Below are 21,044 nucleotides of genomic sequence, written 5' to 3'. Positions count from 1 at the left end.
ATTATTGGGGAATGGCTTAAGGAGAAAGGGCATGGTGGGGATACCGACCCTTTGTATTAAGAGAAATGTTTTAGTCAGGATGGGTAGGCCCGGGTAGGCCTCAGTTAGCATGAGAATGACTAGGCAAATGGAAAAGTACTGACCGAAAGTAACAGTAAGATAAAAATGCTGACTGCAGGTTACTGAAAGTCACAGAACAGCCTGTTGTAAGCAATAAAAGTGCTGACTGCAGTTCCTGTTATAAGCAACTTTGTAGAAATATGTTTGAGAAGATAAGGAACTAACATACCAGAGAAACCACAAGTAGGCTGAGCTAATTTGATATGCACTCCAATCATATAATGACTAGTAGGCATAATTAATGATAACAGTATATAAGCGAGCTGTATCCGATCAATAAATGAAGTATGCTTATCACTCATATTGAGTTGGCTGCATTTCTTCCTCCGCACGCGGGTCCTGAACTCTGAAGCGTTTCCCAACATCTGGCGCCCGAACAGGGACTCGTGCTGCGGATTAGGTCGAGGAACGGCACCGGTTTGGCAGCGGCCGGTGGGCAAGAGCAACCGAACATTGTACTGCGATGTGTTGACTCCGACGCCTGGGCGATTGAAGTTTTAAGCTCGCCGTATACGGGCACACTGGAAGGCTGCAAAGAAGTCTTTTGAGCTCAAGAAGAGGTATTTATTTATATTATGAGTACAGAGGTTATGGATTTCGAGGTGGCCCTAGATATTTTACAAAGCTTTTTAGAAAAGCGAGGGGTTAATTATAGTTGCGTTAAACAGCTAGCTGGTCTAGTAGCAACGGGGAAAAACTAAGGGGTGTTTTCAGGATCCTGATTTATTGTTTGATGAAGGAGAGTGGAGGAAATTAGGGGACGTGTTGTGGGATATGGTCATAGACGAGGATAAAACAGCTAAGAAACTGAGGAAACCGTGGAGGGAAGTAATTAATAGTATTAAGCGTCATAAAGTGAAAAAGAATTTAGCCGCGGTAGCTTCACAGAAACTCGGCAAAATGGAGCCTTCCGCTCCGCCGATGGAAACGGGCATATCTGCGTTATCAGCGAAGAACCTTAAAAGACTATTAACTTGGTGCAGAGGCAATAGGTATCCTGCTGACCTGTCAGGAGTTTTTCAAATAGAGACTTGGAAAAAGATGGGAACTGTGTTGTGGAAGGCAATTAGTCACCGCGAAAGATATATTCTCGGCCTTGTAACCATCTGGAAACTGATAAATACTACAATGAAGCAATTAAAACCTGAAAAGACTGTTACGAGCATTAGTGACTCAAAACTTGAACTTTGGGACAGTGTAGAGCAGAAATTATGGGATAAAGTCAGCAATGGACATACAGAAGCTAAATCATTAGTAACTACATGGAAGCTTGAACGGTCTGCTGCTGCCGGAATTTTTGCAGCATTGCAGCCTGATAAGTATCCTGAAAGTTGCGGTGAAATTCACCCGGTTTGTGTCTGCGATACCCTCCCTATGCAATCCCCTGCTGTGCTTTCGGCACCCCCGATGGTTCAGCAGCTTGCTGCGGGGGGAGGAACAATGCCAAACGGTTAGCCTCCTGTACCATCATCTAACCCTGGTGAGAACAGCAAGTTCAGAGGATTGGTGTCAGACAACTTACTCAAAGAACCTGTGAAAGCTGAGAATGCTAAAGTAGTAAACAAGTGTACTATCAGTTCCTTTTACCAATTTTGCCAATCTGCTTTTCCTGCATTTTAACCCTCTAACTTCCACGAGAGAACAGAAGAAGTCACTGAAAATAGAACTGGACAACAGAACTGTGTGACAGATTAGATCAGTTAACAGCAAGTGAATCTGACAGTCGGCAATGTGGCCATGATAATCGTGACGGGAAAGGGGGTGCTTCTGGGGACTCGGGGTATAAAACTTAGAAGTTAAGGAAGCACTGGTTTTGGAATTGGCAGTAGAGAATGCTAAAGTTTGCTATCAACATGTTATTTGTGAGTTTTACAGTGCATATTATGTGCTGCTGTTTATTGCCTCTCTGAAAGTCAAGCAGCTTGTCAGGAATGTGAGTTAATTGTTTTACTGGTTGTTGTTAGAACTGTTTCTTTGTGGTATAAGTGCACCGTAAAACTTTGTCTCCACTTTTCCCACTCACGCTGCAAGCAGCCCTGTGCTTTTCCGTGGGGTCAGAAATTACTGTTTTCAGTCGTGTTCATAAAAAATCGGTATTAGGAGGTGTTTCAAAACATAGGGAAGCACTTGGAAATATGAGGAAAGAAAATCTTGTAAAATATTGTAATTAATGGTGGCTGCTGTATAAGTTAAATGATTGGGAAAAGTGTCTGGGGAATAGAATCTTGAAGTATAACACCTTATTGCAATTAATGTTGTTTTTAGGGTGAGAAGAGTAAGACAAAATAAATCCCTACAAGAGATCATTAAATCATTTCAGACAGCTGAGAGAGAGTTAACTGATAACACGCAGGTCACAGTAAACTTGCTGAAGTCTGCACAATGTTTTCCTTATTAGCCTGTTTTCTTTGTGGGTATCTGTTTAAGCATGTTGCAATTTTGGTAGGTCTTTGTTATATGGTACAGTAAGTTCACAGACTGTTAAATCATGAGAATCGGTTGACTCAAAAGGTGCGTTTTGTGATAGTATAAAAGATCATGAGTAATTTAGCTCCCTACTGCATGAACATGATGTTAAGATTTTATGTGTAGTAGCTGTTATATTTTTTTTTTTTCTAGTGTGCTAGCTTTATTCCAATATCCAGACTTGCGCAACTCTGTGACAAGCTGTCTCTCATCTCGGTGCACTAAATTTGGCCTTTTTGTATGCACATCAAGTGAAGAATCATGGTTTTAGAATAACAGTTGTAGCGCACCAAATGAGACACTAATAAAAGGCCTTGCCCAGTCCAGCTTGCTGCGGGGGGGGGCGGATGCCAAATGGGGCTCCAGCGCGCACTGACCCATTTTGTCAGGGAGACCCAGAGGTATCTCCACCTGGCTGAGCAGTAAGCGGTTCAAGGTGCAATGCAAAAAATTGAGATATTATCTTAAATTGGTGTAAGTGTGATTCATCTGCTTATTTGAACTTGGTATATGGTTTTCGTATCTGAGCTCAGTATTTTAGTTTGTATATTCATATTTGGTACCAAAAGAATCTTGTTTGGGGAGATAATTACAATGGGAACCGGTTCCACTGCTAAAATTCCACCTTGCTCCCCCTTAGGATGCATCCTTACACATTAAAGTAATCGCTTATATTGCTAGAAAAGCATTTAAATTGTTAAAATACTATGATAGATGTGAACTTGGGGTATTGTATGAAGTTATGAAGTTGTATTTAAAGGTTGCTGGAATGTGAACCGATTTGGATCTAGGACAATAGAATAATGGATTTATGTTTATTATACTGGTGTACACTGGTTTTTTTGACATCTCTAAATTGTAAAAGGTAAATGGAGCTAAGGAATGTGACTATTGCTGAGCTACTTGAAATTGCATATAAAGTGTATTATGGCTGAAATGAAATGGGAAAACAAAAGAGCAAAATATCCCAGGCCTGTGTGCAGCTCATTGTAACTGAGAAGTTTCCCAGAGCCTCCTACTTCGTACCAGCCAGTATGCCAGCTGCGTGACCTTGGTTATATCTACACTGCACAGAAAGAAAAAACAACTGGAAAAACGTGGCTGCCCGCTTTTAAAGCGGTGAAAGGGGGGTTCTCTCTCCCCCCACTGCAGCGATGTAATACTGAATGGAGCCGTCCGAGGGTGAAGTTTAAAGGCATCCTGAGCAGACCCGTAGTTTTAATTAAACTGGACAATTAAACCAAAAATTTGTTGATGGACTTATCCTATGGTAATTAATTGTACGAGACTTCTTAGTAAATTCACCATGCTAGTTTTTGAGGACATGGGAGACAACGAAAGAAAGGCCGTTTTTTGAGACAAACGGAATGCCAAATATGGAACAAAGTTACCTCTCTTGGGTCAGGATTTGTTAAGTAAATTGTAAGCTCAAATAACGTTTTCTGAGAATTCTGTTTAGTTGCATATCCTACAGGAAGGCGCTTGGATGTTGCAGATCTGCTTGTGCAAGTGAGAAATCTTCAAGGAACTTAGCAGCCAATGTTTTTGATAAAGCAGATACTACCCTGAGAAATCTGAAACAGGACTTCAATCCGGTAAGGGAAAATAATATCCAATAAATATGACAGCCAAAATGGAGTTAGAAACTTTGAGGGATGAATTTATGACAGCTTTACAGGATGACTGCATTTGATTGGACTTACAGATTTGTCGATGAAACAACCTGTGGCTATTGTGGGACAGTATGATGAGAATGCTAACAGACTAATATACCAATTGTCACTCTGATCAAGAAAATGCAGGGAATGAATTTAAGGCCATGATCCTTTTGTCATATATGTACCATTTGCGAAATTTAAGGAACCTTTGAATTTGATTTGCGATTTTGAGTACGTAGTCAAGATCCAACACACGTATCTGATTCTGAACTGTGTTTTTGTTTTTGTTTTGTTTGTTTTGTTTTTTTTGTTTTTTAAACAAAAAGGGGAACTACTGTCAGGGGGGTTGTGTGTGGTGAGTCACTTGTATCTAAGTGGTGCAGCCTGGGGTTGCTCTGTGATGAAACACTTTGTAACTATGACCCAAAACCATGCTAAATCAGAAAGAACCCACATTAGTTATGGTCAAATCACTAGTTAACGTTCAATGGAAAAGTCCATACCAATTGATAACCTGGGAGAGAGGTTATGCTTATGTTTTTACAGATCAGGAGCTGCAATGGTTGCCAGCACGAAACGTGAAACCTGTGTTATCTTCCTGACAATGATTGTTGCAGCTGCTGTGTTTTGGATGCATGCACAGACAAAGACTAACATATGGATTACTTTAGCCAACATGACTGACCACCTATATGCCTAACTACGATGTCTCTGGAAAAAACGTTCTACACATGCTTGGTTGGTGTCTTCCTTGATGACTACAGCAGCATCACACGACTGTTTCAAATAGTGGTTGATGCAGAGGCATTGCAACGAACTGTAATAATACTAACACGGCACTTTGGATTAATTGCCACCTGGAAGCAGACATCGAACCACAGGAACTGGAATTGCTGGCATCTATGCCCATGGATGCTTGTATTCAGCCGGTTTGTGAAAAGTGTCAGAACAGTATACAAGAACATGAATGGACAAACTACAAAATGTTAATGCTACCCTTGGTGACTACAGAAATGAAACTCGACGGTGTAATGCTTCACAGAAGAATGCAAGGGATATCATTGACAGCGACCCTAAAACCTCCTGTATGGTGTATTCTTGATCTGTGAAGATAGAGCCTGACCAGGAATTCCTTCTAACGCTGTTGGAGGACTGTGTATTTTGGGACTATTAACTCTCTTAACGTCCAATGTATCTATGATAATAGATCACAAAAGAGCAAGACGAGAAAAATACTTTTATGGATTTACAAAGATGTGGGCTTCTTTGGACTAGAGGGGCTGTCAAACTGGTTTGGGTTAGGAGGATGGTTGAAAGGGCTTTTGCAAAGTATACTTATGTTACTTATTATAATAATTGTAGTAGCAATGTGCATAAGCTGTGCCTTTTCATGTCTTCGAAAGCTTTTTGAACGCACCATGAATCAAGCAATGCTCGCGCAAAAAGAAAAAGGGGGAATTATTGGGGAATGGCTTAAGGAGAAAGGGCATGGTGGGGATACCGACCCTTTGTATTAAGAGAAATGTTTTAGTCAGGATGGGTAGGCCCGGGTAGGCCTCAGTTAGCATGAGAATGACTAGGCAAATGGAAAAGTACTGACCGAAAGTAACAGTAAGATAAAAATGCTGACTGCAGGTTACTGAAAGTCACAGAACAGCCTGTTGTAAGCAATAAAAGTGCTGACTGCAGTTCCTGTTATAAGCAACTTTGTAGAAATATGTTTGAGAAGATAAGGAACTAACATACCAGAGAAACCACAAGTAGGCTGAGCTAATTTGATATGCACTCCAATCATATAATGACTAGTAGGCATAATTAATGATAACAGTATATAAGCGAGCTGTATCCGATCAATAAATGAAGTATGCTTATCACTCATATTGAGTTGGCTGCATTTCTTCCTCCGCACGCGGGTCCTGAACTCTGAAGCGTTTCCCAACATGGAATGGGAGATTGAAGGTGATTTCCATCATCAAACATCGTTTCTGAGCTGGAGGAGTCTCCAAGCAACAAGATCAGAAGTCCTGAGGGACGGTTCAGTGGAAGAGCTGCCCAACAAGCACAGGAGCGGCGAAAAGAGAGCTCTCGAGCTCGGTCCTGACCGTTTCACTTCGAGGGAATGTTGGCATGCATTTTAAAAGCAATACGAAAATACACAGAGTAAAGGGAACAGATGGCATCAACCACTCTGCAGGTTTTTGGGGTTACCAGACTTTCTTGACTGACACAGATATCGCAGCCCCTTACATGTCAGGTGTTATTCCTGTGCTGACCCAAATAACTTGAATTTAAGTGATGGCTTTCGAGTCTTTTCACTTTTCTTAATTTCCTGGCTCTAACAATTCTGGTCAAAACCAAACCCAGAAGTCTAACAGGAGACCAAGTCAAAGGCCTTGAAGGTAATTCACGTCACAGCAAGTACTTATTGGCTTCAACTGCTTTCTCTCTTCTTGTTTATTTTATTAGTTCCCTATGGAACTATTACAGCTACACAGCAAACTTCCCCATAGGCCAATCAACGCATATTACCCACAGGCTTTTAGAAAACTTGTCTATTGTACCCTCAAAACATGGGCAAATTAATTTTGGCCTTAAGGTAGCCTGTCCTTTTGTAAAAATGCAATGTGTCATAGATTTTGAGCACTAACACCTGCAAGAAACACAGTCTGCATTGAGTTACATATATCAAATCCACTGGGAAAATTTTGTTACCTGGGTGTGCAAGAACAGCATCTGTTGCTGCTGACACTGAATACGTTTGTCTTCAAGAAAACTCAAACTTATCCATAAGCAGAAAGATTTAAAATTAGTCAGAAGCCCTCAACAGCAAATTTCCCTGAAAAAGTGAGCCACACTAAAAATAACACACGTATTTTTATGCCTATGCTTAACCATAGGCAAGGTCAGCCCAGCAATGCATTAGGAGATCACCTATTCAAAGCTTGGTTTATCCAGCATTAGGAGACCACCTATTCAAAGCTTGGTTTATCCAGCAAAAATGTGGAGACTAATTACACAGAAAATAAGCTCTTGTGATTAATTACTGGGAATAATTCTGGATAGGGGTGGGGGAAGCCATAAACAATTCACTTAAAATCAAGTAACAGAGCTTGTTTTTAACTCCAGCAAGATGTTGAAGTTAGAACTGGAGAAGTTGCAAGAAAGAATAAACTGAAGTTTGTCCAAATTCATTGTATTATATTACAGACATCTGTTAGCGATTATGAGCCAGTGAGGTCTGTTGTAAAATGCTTACAAAGGATATAGAAATAGTCTTCAAATATGAAACAAATTAGGAATAACTGGCCTCTAAACAAGCATTTGATGTATGAAAAAAAGATGGTAAGCAAATGAAAACCTCAGAATGCTTTTTGGAGCAGCTGCCTGAAACAACCCTCATTTCCACTTCTAAAAGGGACCAAGTCAGATGTGACACACGCGTGATGCAAACCACCGCACAATAACATGGGAAATTTGCCATAATGTACAGTTTGCTAAAGAAGAACAGAGAAGGAGGAGTGAGAGAGGCTTATTAACATGTACCTTGCACCACCATTGCCCTCTGAATCTGGACTAAGTTAACTGGAATCAGAGGTAAAAAGTAAAATTTATATGTCACTTCAAGTTAGATCACTCGCTTCGGTCCCTTTTCTTCAGATGTTACACGCTGTAGAGCTTCATTTTTACTGCCACCAAAAAGTCTGAAGCAAACAAGCGAGCATGGCTTGAGGCCGGCCTGGAGGATGCACTTACAGGTTTTAAGGGCCACATAAAACGCAAACTTAAAATAAATGCTGGGGAGGCAGCAAATGCCCGTGTCTGTACATATTCAGGAACATTCCCCCAGCTCTGCCCCTGAGCTGTTCAGCACTTAAGCTTTTATTTTCCCAAGTCAAAATGCTTTGTAAATTCAGAGTCATGTTTGATCAACAGCAAGTTATACCAACATAATCTCTGCAGTGATTTAGGAGAAGCGCCATGGAAATTCCTTCTTCTCCCTGCTTTGTGCTACAAGTTCTCTGTCCTTGTCACACTGACCCTCGGGTCTGGGTTACTCACAACCTCTTTGTTGCGCTCAGGAGGAAGGAAACAACCATATCACTGAGAGTGATGCTGACTGAGAAAGCAGGAAAAGGAGGAGAACTTTGTAGGGAAAAGGAAGGACATAGAAAGTTACAGATGGGGCCAAAGCCTCATGGCTCGATACTTTGATAGCTGGGGTTTGCAGGCTTTTCCAGCACGAGCGACAAAGTGCCAGATTTACAAGCTCTTACCTCTTCTTAAGCTTTTACCTCTCATTTAAGCCTCTCCCACAAAACCTAAGGCTTTAAAACCATGTCAAACTTCTACCATGTCCGGTGCTTCCTCCTCTCCCAGGGCATCCTCAGCCCTCAATATGCGTGGAGAGAACGGGCAGCATCAGGAAACAACGGGTACCGCTTGGATCTCCAATGTCAGCTGAGAATCACGCTTCGTATTTCATTTGAAAAGTAACATTGGAGCTGTCATCGCAGCGAGGATAAATGAGAAAAGACTGGATGTTGGTTTCTTCAGCTAAACAGAAAATATTAGAGATAAACATGGCAAGTGTCCCAAATAAGGAAAAAATTAGCATGCTCCCTCTGCAAAATTTTATGAACCCTTCCCCGCAACAAATATATGAAAAATGTCGTCATCCTCTAATAGGCAGCTGGGGGACTGCAGATATGATATTAAATAAAGTGATGCATTGTAAAACTGGGAGAGATGTTAAATTAATCTAAATTTAACCTTTCTATATGGGATATAACTCAGGTACAGCTGAGAAGTTTGGCCCCTAAATTAGATAAAAGAAACTTAATTTGCTTCATGAGTTACTGACAGTGTCAAAAGGCTGAAGGGGGAAAAAAACCCCGAACCGCATAGCTGCACACTTACTCTTGGATGCTGAACTTACTGAAATGTCTGAATTTAGTAACACTTTACCATCTTCTAGAGTGATTGGTATAAGAGAACAATTTTTTTTTAAATATTTTCTTTGCCTAATACAAGTGCTGGAGGAAACTGCCACACAGGTTACAAAGGCAGAAAGCTAAATAACGTCAAATAAAGGGAGATCGAGGGGGAACCTGAGGGGAGCTGAGGGGACTTAAGCTCTTTGAGGCAAAAGGACTACCTTCATTTTGAATTCCATACAGCATTTTTCACCTTATCAACAAGTCACGTAGTAATACATGTAACTGTTCTCTCTTTGCTTAAAATGTGTCTATATAGCACCTAACAACAGCTGGAGTTGGATACAGCTGGCAGTAAACACTAAAGTCTAGAATGAAAGACATGGTTTCAGTGCAGTTGGCTACCTGGGCTCATAATAAAGTGAAATATGACTTGGTAGCATTTGAGTAGTTCCAATCACAGGGAGGGAAAAACATTCTGTTCACTATGATTTACTTAGACTGGGAAAAAAAATGATTGAAGAAGGAATAAAAAACCCCACAAAACCAGAAGAAGAGACTTAAGTCCCCTCAGCTCCCCTCATGTCCCCCGGGCTCCCCTCAGACCCCCCAGCCGGGTTGGAGCAGGTGGGAGGGCTGAGGAGAAGGGGAGTAGCCGAACAGCGCGGAGTTTCCCTCAGCGCTTCCCGGCACTGACAGCGGGCGGAGGGCGGGAGGCAGCGGGCCGGGCCCCCGCTATTAGTACCGGCCCTCGGCGGAGCCCGCCTCAGAGCGGAGCCCGCCTGGATCCCCCGCCGTCTCCCAGCGCCATGCAGGGGGTTAAACCCGCCGCCTTCCTCCCGCTCCTCCTCCGCCTCAGCGTGTTGCTGCTGCCGCCGCCGGCGGGCGCGGAGCGGGAGCTGAGCCCGGGCAGCCCGGCGGCCGCGGGGGCGGCGCGGGTGGCTCTGCACCACCTCAACTTCCAGGCGGGCTCCCCCGGAGCGCTGCGGGCGCTGGGGCAGGTCCGCAAGGCCACGCTGAAGGTAGGGGGAGAGGCCGGGGGAAGCGGGGCGGCTGCGGAGGAGCGCGGTGCGGTGAGGGGGCGCTCCCCAGGCGGGCAGGCGCGGTCTTTAAAGGGACGCTGGGAGAAGTACGGTTAATAATTGTTATAATAAAAGAGCGGGGGAGTGAGTGGTGCGGGACTGAGCCACCCTGAGGGCAGCGCCAGCCCGCGCTGCGCACCAAGCGCCTTCCCGCCTCCCTCAGGGGCTCCTGCTCCACTGTCCTCCCCTCAGGGGGCACCGGGTCCCTTCAGGAGCTGCTGTCAACCCAGCCCTTCCCTCATAGGGCACCCGGGTCCCCTCAGGGACCCACTGTCCCTCCCTCAGGGGGTACCCAGGTCCTCTCAGGAGGCCACTGTCCCTGCTCTCAGAAGGCATCTGGGTCCCTTCAGTGAGCCACTGTCCCTTCCTTCAGGGGGTACCCAGGTCCCCTCAGGAGGCCACTGTCCCTGCTCTCAGAGGGCACCTGGGTCCCCTCAGGAAGGAGCACAGATCCACCTCAAAACATCATTAACTTACTAATAATTTAAACATGTGTATTGGTCGAGGTTGGTCCTGGCGCCCTGAGCTGGAATCACGAGCAGCATAGAGCAAATTTGGGAAAGGGGAAACAAGCACATGGCAGGCACACGATGGAAAGAAAACGGTTTGATAAGTAATTGCTTTTGGAGCAACCATCTACTTAGTGTGAGTAGGAATGGCAAAGACTTTGGCTTTCTATGTCTGGAGACTGAGAGCTTCAACTAAAGGTGATGCAGTTCCCATCAGAAAACGTATCTTTATCTTCCAAAAAATGTGCCAAAGTGACAAAAAGAGGCAGGAGTCCTAGATGGGAGCAGCAAAAACTTCTGGGGAACATTTGCCCAAGGCTGTAGATCCTGGAAGGAAAGCTCTCCCTTCCTGGAGAGCTGAGGGTCCAGGCTATGGCAAAGGATGGGATTTAAATCCAGCCTTCTTAGCCTAGTCTGTCTAGGCTGGCGCTGGGCAGCTCCCTAAAGCAAGGGCTGGTTGTTTGGGATCCCAGTCTGAAGCACCAAGTGCAGCACTGGATTCCACTGGATCCCTTTCATGGCTGTGGCGTCTGCAAAGGAGATCTTACCGCATTTGTCCTCCAGCACCTGCACAGCATGTTCAATCCGGGCCCTCACTCCTGAAATTAAGAATAAGATTGTATAGTGTAAAATCTTCCCCTTCAAAAAAGAAGTTCCAACCCACCCTGAAGTGCTTAGGATGTACTATTGTGGTCCTTACAACACTGAGTTTGAGCTTCAATCTTTCACATATATCCCAGTTGACAGTGGTTCTAAAACAATTTGAAGCCTGTTTGAGTTTCACGGAGTATTTAACAGACCAGAACAACTTCCAATTAAATGTGACAAAACACTATTGCATAAAACTTCAGAATTTGTGTATTACTTTGTGTAACGCAAGGCTGAAGGACGGTGTTGGTCATGCTACCTGCTGGGGAATGCAAACACGATGTCCTGCTATAGATTTACCCGAGCCCACGCCCTTTAGGAACTGTTCTCACCCTCATTCCCTGACACGTCAGTAAATATCCAGTGTGAGAGGTGCTGAGGATGGATGTGCTAGTGCAGCCTCTCATTCCTCCTACGGAATTGCTGCAGACATCTAGCACAGAAATTTACTGTGATATTTGATACTCCTCTAGAAACCTACAAGCGCTCTTTTTATATTTACTGTGTAGTGTGCACATTTATATATATATATTTCCATATACAAATGCTTGTGCCTCTTTTAAGAACAACTGGCCCCTGGCAGCATCTCGTGCTGCTGGAAGCCCGTGCTGCACTTGCTTATTAAAAGGGACATATCAGAAAGAAGAGGTCGGTACAGATCCTCTTTGCAACCCCAGCGTAAATGAGTATTTGCAAGGTAGTTTTGGGGAGGAAAAGTGATTTTTTACACCTGCCTATTAACATGGGAAAGAAAAAAATTGGTTCATTACAGAGAAGTGAAATGCCTCGTTATTTCCTCGCAGCACTTGATGCTGTAGGAGGTTGCTGTAACCCCCTTCTGCAGTTTATTTACCCTTTTTCTTTGCACACACTGTGAAAACAAGAGAAGAAATGTGCTGAGTATGGTCACTTCCTTCTTTCCTGTCCTCCACTGTAAAAAAAAATGAAAAGAATTTCCTGGAAGGAATGTGCCGTGTTATATGAATGCAGGAAACCGAAATGTTTGAGTTATGGGTTTGTTTGTTTGGTGGGTTTTTTTTGGTTTTTAATTGTTATTTATTTATTTATTTTTAAGAAGACTAGTTTCCTATTGGTTAGTATATTACCCAATCTAGTAAAAATAGGATAATTTTATCACGCAATTTAATCATGAGCGTTGTATTTAAAAAGTAACATTATTAAGCCACTAGCCCATGAAAGCGTAATAACTAGAAACAGGACTGGAGACTGTCACCAGTACAGTAACTCTGTTAGATGTGAAAGATTTTTCAAGTTCGTGTAAAATGAGACTTCGGTGCTTTTCTCTCCTAGCAACAAATCCCAGAGATAAGCCAAACATATAGTAACTCCTACCTTGCCATTGGCCGCAGTTTTCTTTTCATCGTCCCTTCTCACTGATGTGGGTTTTTCTCTTAAGTTAATATCTTCTAGGAAATGGCAGCATGCACCTCATGGAATTGTTGACAGCTGCACTTTAAAACACATGTTTGAGGAGAGCAGCATCAGTGTGAGCCAGCTGAAGATCCTAGAATTCAAGAGAGAAACGTTCAAAACACTGCTGTAGCAGTTTCCTGTGCCCAGCTGCCCTGGAAAGCACATCTGAGTGGTAGGGAGGTGAACTCTACAGGTAAAGCTAGGTAATCTCTTGGTTAAGCTGCAGCTTTTGCTTAAATCAGACTACCAAATGCCATTTTACAGGTGGACATTTCACAAGCTCACCTTGACGCCAAACAGTGCCATATCAGGACTGCGGTCTTAATATTAGAAGCCAGGTAAAAGATTTCTACTTGTTTCCAACAGTCAGGACCCCACGTTAGGGTGGGGGAGGTAAAATCAGTGAAAATCTAGGGAAAGGCAGAGAAAACAGCTGCCTCTGCTGGTTCTTTCCCCCTGCCTGGGCAGCCCGAGAGCTCACCTGGCTGCTGGCGCGTGTCCAGAAGCCACGGGCCACCTGAGCTGGCTTGTGGGGACAGTGGCATGGCCACACGGTGGGGATCCCCCCAGGGACCCCTCTCTCAGTGCCACCTTCTCCCTGCCTGGTGATCAGCTCAGGCCCCTGATCCAGCCACCAAAAATTGGTCCCCGTGCTAGAGAGGAGTTTGAGCAGCGTAAAGCAATTGCGAAACCACCTCCTTCGGGACCTGGAATGAAACTGCTCTTAAATTGTTATCCTGGCCTTCGCAGCACTAAGAATTTGTCATGAAAGCTGTATTAATTTTGAGCCCTGAAATAAAACCATCCCGTGACCCAGATAATCAGTGGAAAAATGAATTACTCACTTGTTTTCTTCTCTTTTGGACTCATTTATCTCTGGCTGCTTACAGCCAGCCATCGCTGTGCGATGTCAAGTATTCCTGAGCTCTTATTTAACTTGCACTATGTGATGGTTTACAGTGAGGCATCTTGGCATATAAAACTGGAAATAAAAACGATGTTTTTCTTAGAAACTAGAAATCCTTCTGTAAAAGTTAAAATTATTTAATGCCAAATGTACCCTCTCCCTGGTGAGATCCGAGAAGTCCCTGGTACACGTACCTAGACTGAATATGTATTTTAGCCATGTAGCACCACTGAAAAGCTTTGTAGGTGAGTACTACAGCTATGGTGGGGCTGTTGCAAATTAAGAGAGAATATCTACTTCAAACACCACATAAGCACAGAATTATGTATTTTTTTAAAGCAAGTATTTACCAGCTCATTAATCATGAAGTTTTTCTATATCCTTCTACTGAGAAGAATCAGAGGCTGAATAATAAGTTTAAAATAAGTCCCAATTTCTTTTGTTTTCTTCGTTAGTGCTCAATATCAAACAAATGCAACGAAACCACTGAGGTATTTTGTCAGAATCTGATTACTCTTCTCAGAGTTACCACAGCTATAAAAATGATTATTTTTTTTCTTTAGCAGACAGAACCAGTGACACCAATGCAAGAACAAATAATATTGGAAGACTAGCTGAACATATTTTAAATGACTGAAGATGCTGGCCAGAAAAGATTTGGCTTAAGTATAAAAAAGCTTCAGTTACAGAGTGTCAGACAGTGATGCTGTGACGGGAGGGCACGCTCAGGCTGCTGCACTGTGCCCCTTGAGGAAAAGGTTCGGCAGGAACCTGCGTCACTGGGCTTAAAAAATACCCATCATTGATCAAATGAACGTTGGAGACAACAGCGGTAACACCTCCTGGGTACCTTTACAATAATTACAAACTTCAACTTAACTGCAGTGATTATTAGGAGAGATTAGACCCTTCCTCCAGCGCCACGAATCACTGATTCTTTTGTAAACATGTATTTCAGAAAGCTACATTTTACCATTTTGCTATGTTAAGAGTGTCGTAGTCTCAGTCATGTTGAGGACACTGTAGCCGAGGCACAAAATGTGGGCAGGAGAGAACGGGAGAATGAGGAGGCAGAGTAGATATTATTAAAGCCTGAACTCATCCTCTCTCCGTCTCCTCCATTCCCTTCATGGTGTGATCTGGGTCCAGCTCCACACTTGCCTCGTTGTAAAACTTCCAGAGGGGATTTTATAGAAGTCGAGCAAGTGACTAAGCCGATTTGTCCTCTTATCTGCAGCGAAAAACTCTGTGTGTGTACCAACGGCAGGTGCTGGGCTGATGACCTTGCCCAGGGAATGAAACTTTGCCGACATTCTGCTATTAATGGTTTCCTGGAAGAAAGCACGAGAGGAACACAAAGGCCCAGGTTTAGAGAATAAAACACGTGCGCATTTGCTTTGGGTTCTAATCTTCAAAACGATGCTGACAGCCAAAATCGCCCTCCTGTTTGGCTGAAGAGTATTGTATTTAAAAACCAAGTCTACTAAATCAGTGCTGTGGCTGGAATACAGCAGTTTGACTTAAATCTATATTTTTAAAGGCAGCTTGCATTCCCCAGTAACGTGCATTTTCTACACACTACCTCACACGTGCCATGCAAAGAAAACACTGTGTAATGGTGTATCCTACACCAGTAGCAAATGGAAGCAAGAAAAGGTTTATGGGAAGGGAGAATCCCTCTCATTAACCACATGACATACGCAAACGAACAAACTTTCCGACACAGAAGTGCTTAAGTTACAATATAGCACATAAAAGGTCTTATTTTCTTTCATTTATGTCGGGCTGATTTAATCAAAGGAAAGGCTTGGAAATGTACCAAACAGCTAAATGACAAAAACTCCATCATGTTATGAGGAATTAGTTGAATAAATACAAAGTTTTCCACACTATTTGTAACTTGGGCTCCCTTCTCAAAACAAATATAAACATTTCAAAAGTTAATATAAAAGCTGGTAGGAAAATAAGAGACTGAGTGATGAAGTAAAGAGCAGATCATGCAAATACTTGTTATGAGGCTCCACTCTTGCACTATTAAATGAGACATTAATCCTGTTTCAGGGCAATTAATACTTTTTTATGGCCAACATTAAAAGCTAGTTTCTATCTCAGCATGCGTGGGGCTGGGACACTGTGATATCCCACACCAAAAATACAATTCCTTACCTGAACCATTGCTGTTGGTAATATGAAAAAAAACCCAAAACAAAGTGGAAAAAGGTCCCAGAAAATGACCTATTTCAAAGGCGTACATTTCCAAGGCTTTTGTGATGTTTTGTGCTCCAAGAGCTGCTACTGGCTGCTTCCCACCAGCAAGAAATATTCTGTTATTTTTCCGTAAAGAGGTGGATCTGGGACAGCTGGTTGGGCAACCCAGTGAGTGGTATTTTCAGGGTGAAAGAGAACAGACAGATCAGAATCCCGCTCTACACGTTGTGTAGCAAAATCAGTCTCCTTCCAGTCACCAGGGAAAACAAAACGGGGGAGGTTACCAACCCTGAGATGAAATTAGCCTGGCTAATTCCTGTCCAACTGTGGATCAGTCAGTGAGTTTTGATTCATTTATATATTCAAGGGCACCCCGATAGCCTGTGCAAAAAATAACCTCCTTGGAAGCTGAACACGGATTTGTAACTTTATTCTTTTTAAAGTTACTCAGTATCAATGTGTCCTGTGAAGGACTTTGAGCTGTATTTTCCTTCTTGCACAGCTCTGCCAGGAAAGGCTTTAAAGCATCCCTTAATCTAAAGGTTATTTATTGTCCTTAAGAGCCTTTGTGCTTGCCGCTGGGATCATCTGGGTGCGTCTCCTCTGATCCACGAGGCCTCGGTTTGCTCCTCAGCGCTCATGCTCCAGCACGTAAAGCTGTAGTAACACTGACGGCTGAACCCTTTTCTCTTCCAGAGCATCCCAGACTCTGGCCACAAGTATTACCTGCAGTTCACTACCGAAGACTACAGAACCGGGGTGAGTTTATGGTCCCCTATGTTTATTTCTGAGACTGCGCGTTAATTTCATTTCAGCATCTTCAAAACTGTCATAATTGGATCTTTCGCAATGGAAAGACCTTTACGCTTCTACCTGCCCATCCCGCCCGGGACATGATTTTAGTATCACCCAAGTATTTAATCTAATCAGGTCCCTGCCTCCGTCGGGGCCCAATGGGTCCGAGCGCCGGAGCCACCTCGTCACCCCGAGGACTGGCTGGTTTAACCCACATCGGGCAACCAAGCGCCCGAGTGAAACTTTGCAATGCCCCAAACTCAGTGCAACGGTACGGTCCTGGTTATCCACTCGGAGCTCCTGCTGGGTCCACACACCCGAAAGAGAAGGAAGAGATGACAGTTGTGTGTTCTCTTTAATTACAACCCCCCCGTTCATTCCGCCAGACAGCTGTCATCAGCAATTTTACTGCAAGCAGCTTCTTTTCCATTACACACACATTTTATGGAATTCAGATTATTTTCAGAATTTAATATGAAGCATTAGATTATTTTTGATTTAAGACTGAAGTATCATACAGTGAAAGTCCCTGTTATCAATTAATGTTATTTCTTCAGAACTCCCATATTTTCAAGATGACTTAGTGCATTTCTGCTACACTTTAATTAAAACTTCTGTTCAATGACTTTAGCCATATGGTTTTAACCTATTTACTTTACTGGAAAAAACTTTATCCTTCTAAAGATTTTCTCGACCCCTGTACAGCTTCATAGAAAGCATCCCATAAAGACATGTACGTACTCCACATATATACTTCACAAAGAGCTTTTTAAAGGATGTGTTGTTGGTAAATAAAAAGTCTTGATTAAAGATAACAGTCTTAAATTCTCCAACGACAGGAAAATGCTGGGAGCTGCCTCGCTACAGTGTTGTATCCGAAGACAAAGTCTCCTCCTGTCGTCAACATCAAGTGCACGGACACCAAAGACCAGAAGCAAATCCAAGAAGAGGACAACAGACTTTACCAAAAAATTAGGAGCCAAACCAAACCGATAATTGGAAACAATATTCCAGGTATACTCCAAACAACTCTCTTTCATTTCATCTCAAAGAGCCCAGGTACTTCTAAGAGCACAAGCAAATGTACACACATTTTTAAAAGTAGATACATATATTTACAGTAGCACCTTAAAACCATAGAGCTAGCCATCAAAACAGTTCCACCCGGCCAGCAATTCTCGGGGAGAAAAAAACCCGATATATTTAGTAACAACGGTAGGCAGTGCCACGTTGTGAAGGTGATTTGGGTTTAAAGCCCAGGCAATTTTATATTCAATAAACACAAAATGTCCTCAAAGCAACAACTGCCGTAACCCACACACCCTCCCCAGCCACGCGTGGAAATTCGGAAGGGATGACTCACGGGATTTTTCCATCCTGGAAACAGAGCGCCCCACTCCCTTTTCTCCTTGAGGATATTTCGCGGATATTTTCCTCGTGGGTATTGAGTTTCTTACCTCCCCGTGGGGACCCTGTGAACAGCGTCTCTGGGCAATTCCAGTTCTGTCACACTTGCAGCTATCGTTCTCTGTCCCAAGGCTGTAACAACTGAGGGAAGAGTCGCTTTCAGGAGTAGCACTCAACCAGGAAAAAGCACTCGGTTGTTTGTCATTTTTCTGCTAAACAGCCACAATTAATCATTTTCATATTACTCCTTTTCTCTCTTGCAGACAGCTATGGAAATATCGAACCTGCCCTGGAGCCAGCGTGGGCTTTGGCTGTTGCCGGCAGCAGTTACATGATGTGGGAAAAGTCAGCGGAGAACCTGGGTTACTTCATGGCACAAGTCAAGTCTGCAAAGCAGTGGGTGAGTGAAGTGGAAATTACACCTCTGATTCCAGAGGCCGACAGAGTCTGCTGAGCAGCAGAGAATAAAAGAGCCGTAAACAGCTTACGCCCTCTGTAATGGGTGCGATTCTCCCAAAATCCCAGGCTCAAAGGTACCATCAGTCTGGTACCTGCCGTACACTCTCTGGGGAACGTATCTTACACCTGGAACGTGAGTTCCCAAAGCTTTGGTTCTCTCTGTGCTCAATATACTGTGCTTGTTTTTTATTCCCAAGTTATTTAGAATGAGATTTCTCTGCAGGAGAAGTAATAGTCAGGTAAGATTCCTAAATTTGAGGGTTAACTCTATTAATTAGTATCTGAGTCAGCCTAGTTTCATGGCAGGGAAGTCAGAGCGCAGAGCCACGCCACAGTTATCGCCCTCCAGGTTTTTACGCAAGAAGAACTCCTAATTCTCCACGTAGAAAACCCACCTGACTGCACAGCCATCTCCAGCCCTGTTCAGCCAAATCCAGTCCAGTACATCGCAGCACACTCTACACTTCAACAACATAACTTGTGTTCTTGACTTTTTTTTCTCTTTGCTGCATATCCAGATACGGAAAGATGATTTTATCGAGTTCGACTACACTGTCCTGCTCCACGAAATTCCAACGCAGGTAAGAAAGCGTATGCGTTATAACAGTTCCTTTCATCAACAGGGAAACAGTATAAAGATCGTAAGTGATGTGTATTTTTCTATCTGTTCTCCAGGAAATTGTCTCGTGTCACATGCGCCTCACTTGGCTTCCTGGTCACGCTCTGAAAGTGAAATACTTCTGTTCTTCAGAGAATCAGAGGCTCGAAGATGGATCTGGAATGGAATCTGGATCAGCTGCTGGGATTTTGGATGAAAGGGGAGCAAATTTTTAAGAGAGACTGTCAGCTTTGTGTAGATGGATTAAATGAGAAAATCCTTGTGTTAATAGACCCAGAATTGTGATAGTTTTTCCATACAAGTCGCACAACGGTGAATTTGAACGCTTTCACTTGTCTGTTTTGTTCCAAAATTAATTCCTCTGACTTCTTAAACTGCAAGACTCGTATGTTCTAGAGTTCTACCAAAAACTTCGCTACTACATGTATACACCGATCAACATACACAACTTGATTTTATGTCACTAAACTTAGAGTAACATAGTTTGTAAACAAAGTTAATATATTTGGATAAAAAAATCTTGAGAAAAGCATGGATCTGTCACTAAGAAATATTGGTCTACTAATTTTTGGGGGAGGTAGATACATGCTGGGTTTTAACTTACATCTCTAATAAAACAAATACCATGGCGCAGGGTCGGGTTTTCTTTCCCGACGCTGCTGTTTGACCCCAACTTTCCATCTTCTCCCAGTTTCTGGCCTTCCAAAGGACGCGGACGAGCGGAGGCAGCGACACGTCTCCAGCAAGGCAGCGCTCACCGGCACCCGCCCGTCCCTGGTCCCGCGGACGCGCCGCCGCTCCCTGCAGCGTGAGATTGCCTTACAAAATCAGATTTTTCTCTCCTATTTCTGAAAGGCAACTCAGAAAATATTGACAGAGGGGAAAAAAAAAGTGTTTTCTTGTCTCTGTTAGCAGTGCGGAACACTGCAAGGCAGTGTTTGTCAGAGGGAACTCAGGATGTTGTCTTTGTCTATTTGCAGTTCTTGCTGTTTTACCTGGAAGGAAAACAGAACAGCAGGCAGGAGGGCTCAGTGCAGATGAATTTCCACGTGTGGGTCTGGCGGGGAACAGCCGCTGCCAGGTACCGTCACACAGCTCCTCTGTTCACCACCGCCGGCCTGAACACCTCCAAGTCCGGTCGCAACAACACCTTTTTGTCCTTTCCCACCCAGCTCTCCATTTGTATTTCCAGCAGAGCCGCTGTCCTGCCGTTGTTCACGGACATCGTGCCAGACTCTCTCGCATTTCCCTTTTCTTTTTCCCCGTTAGCAAGATTTCTGCTGGGGTAAATTAACTCAATAATCGCCCCTTCCTCAGGAAAACAGGCGATGGTCTCTGCACCCTGGGGTGCTTTTGTTAACTCGTGATATATCGCGCTATCATTAATCTGTAACCAGGAACAACAATTAAGGTATTCAACATGAAAACTTTAATTGGGGGATATTTGGGCTGGCTGATCTATTAACCCCCCAAATTAAGGCGTTTTACACAAGTGTATTTGTCTTTTTGCTGACTGAAGCTTTTTGTATCAGCAACATAACAGGCATTACAATAAATTCAGTGAAGCAGCACTTCACATGCTCTTGGTGTTTTATTTTGTGCTGGTAAAACATTTCTCATCATCAAAAACATGAAATCAGAGCTTATAATGCCAATGTTTCTTTAAAAATTGGTGATGAGAATATTTTTTTAGAATTAAACCAATAAAATACCATAGATTTTGCACTTTGGGCTCTACTTTAGCAATGCATTTAATCACAGGTTTAGTTTCCTTACCCTGTTTTTGTCACTGCTCTCC

The 21,044-nt window shown here is 43.3% G+C and overlaps 1 protein-coding gene and 2 long non-coding RNA genes across 4 annotated transcripts; 2 read left to right on the top strand and 1 right to left on the bottom strand.

Annotated features, from left to right (window-relative positions):
• Positions 1–3: 3 nt before the first annotated feature.
• Positions 4–6,122, top strand: LOC135580224 (uncharacterized). The gene is made up of 2 exons (XR_010474571.1): positions 4–4,181; positions 4,791–6,122. It is a non-coding gene; the product is annotated as an uncharacterized LOC135580224 (long non-coding RNA).
• A 3,743-nt stretch (positions 6,123–9,865) lies between these two features.
• Positions 9,866–20,817, top strand: LOC102090667 (ovocalyxin-32). 2 transcript variants are annotated; one of them, XR_010474570.1, is made up of 7 exons: positions 9,866–10,200; positions 16,663–16,725; positions 17,601–17,775; positions 18,432–18,568; positions 19,146–19,208; positions 19,303–20,054; positions 20,227–20,817. XR_010474570.1 is itself a non-coding variant. In XM_065073432.1 (6 exons), exons 1-6 carry the CDS (start codon positions 9,988–9,990, stop codon positions 19,459–19,461), a joined length of 810 nt encoding a protein of 269 aa, XP_064929504.1. In that variant the 5' UTR covers positions 9,866–9,987; the 3' UTR covers positions 19,462–20,817. The 2 variants fall into 2 exon arrangements, 1 of the variants encoding a protein (XP_064929504.1); XM_065073432.1 differs by having other exon boundaries at positions 19,303–20,817.
• Positions 11,221–15,351, bottom strand: LOC135580226 (uncharacterized). The gene is made up of 3 exons (XR_010474573.1): positions 13,697–15,351; positions 12,771–12,942; positions 11,221–11,368 (listed from the first exon to the last, which is right to left on the bottom strand). It is a non-coding gene; the product is annotated as an uncharacterized LOC135580226 (long non-coding RNA).
• Positions 20,818–21,044: the final 227 nt, after the last annotated feature.

This window comes from Columba livia, chromosome 9 (genome assembly GCF_036013475.1).
Source record: "Columba livia isolate bColLiv1 breed racing homer chromosome 9, bColLiv1.pat.W.v2, whole genome shotgun sequence".
Classification (NCBI taxonomy): Eukaryota; Metazoa; Chordata; class Aves; order Columbiformes; family Columbidae; genus Columba; species Columba livia.
The sequence above is the reverse complement of the archived record's forward strand: the minus strand, read 5'-3'. Positions and strand labels throughout refer to the sequence as shown.

Bases quoted from the DNA above. Each gene is read 5' to 3' on its own strand.
- LOC102090667 (XM_065073432.1), top strand. From the start codon at position 9,988: ATGCAGGGGGTTAAACCCGCCGCCTTCCTCCCGCTCCTCCTCCGCCTC. The intron at 17,776-18,431 runs GTATACTCCAAA...TCTCTCTTGCAG, and splicing joins AATTGGAAACAATATTCCAG to ACAGCTATGGAAATATCGAA. The intron at 18,569-19,145 runs GTGAGTGAAGTG...CTGCATATCCAG, and splicing joins TCAAGTCTGCAAAGCAGTGG to ATACGGAAAGATGATTTTAT.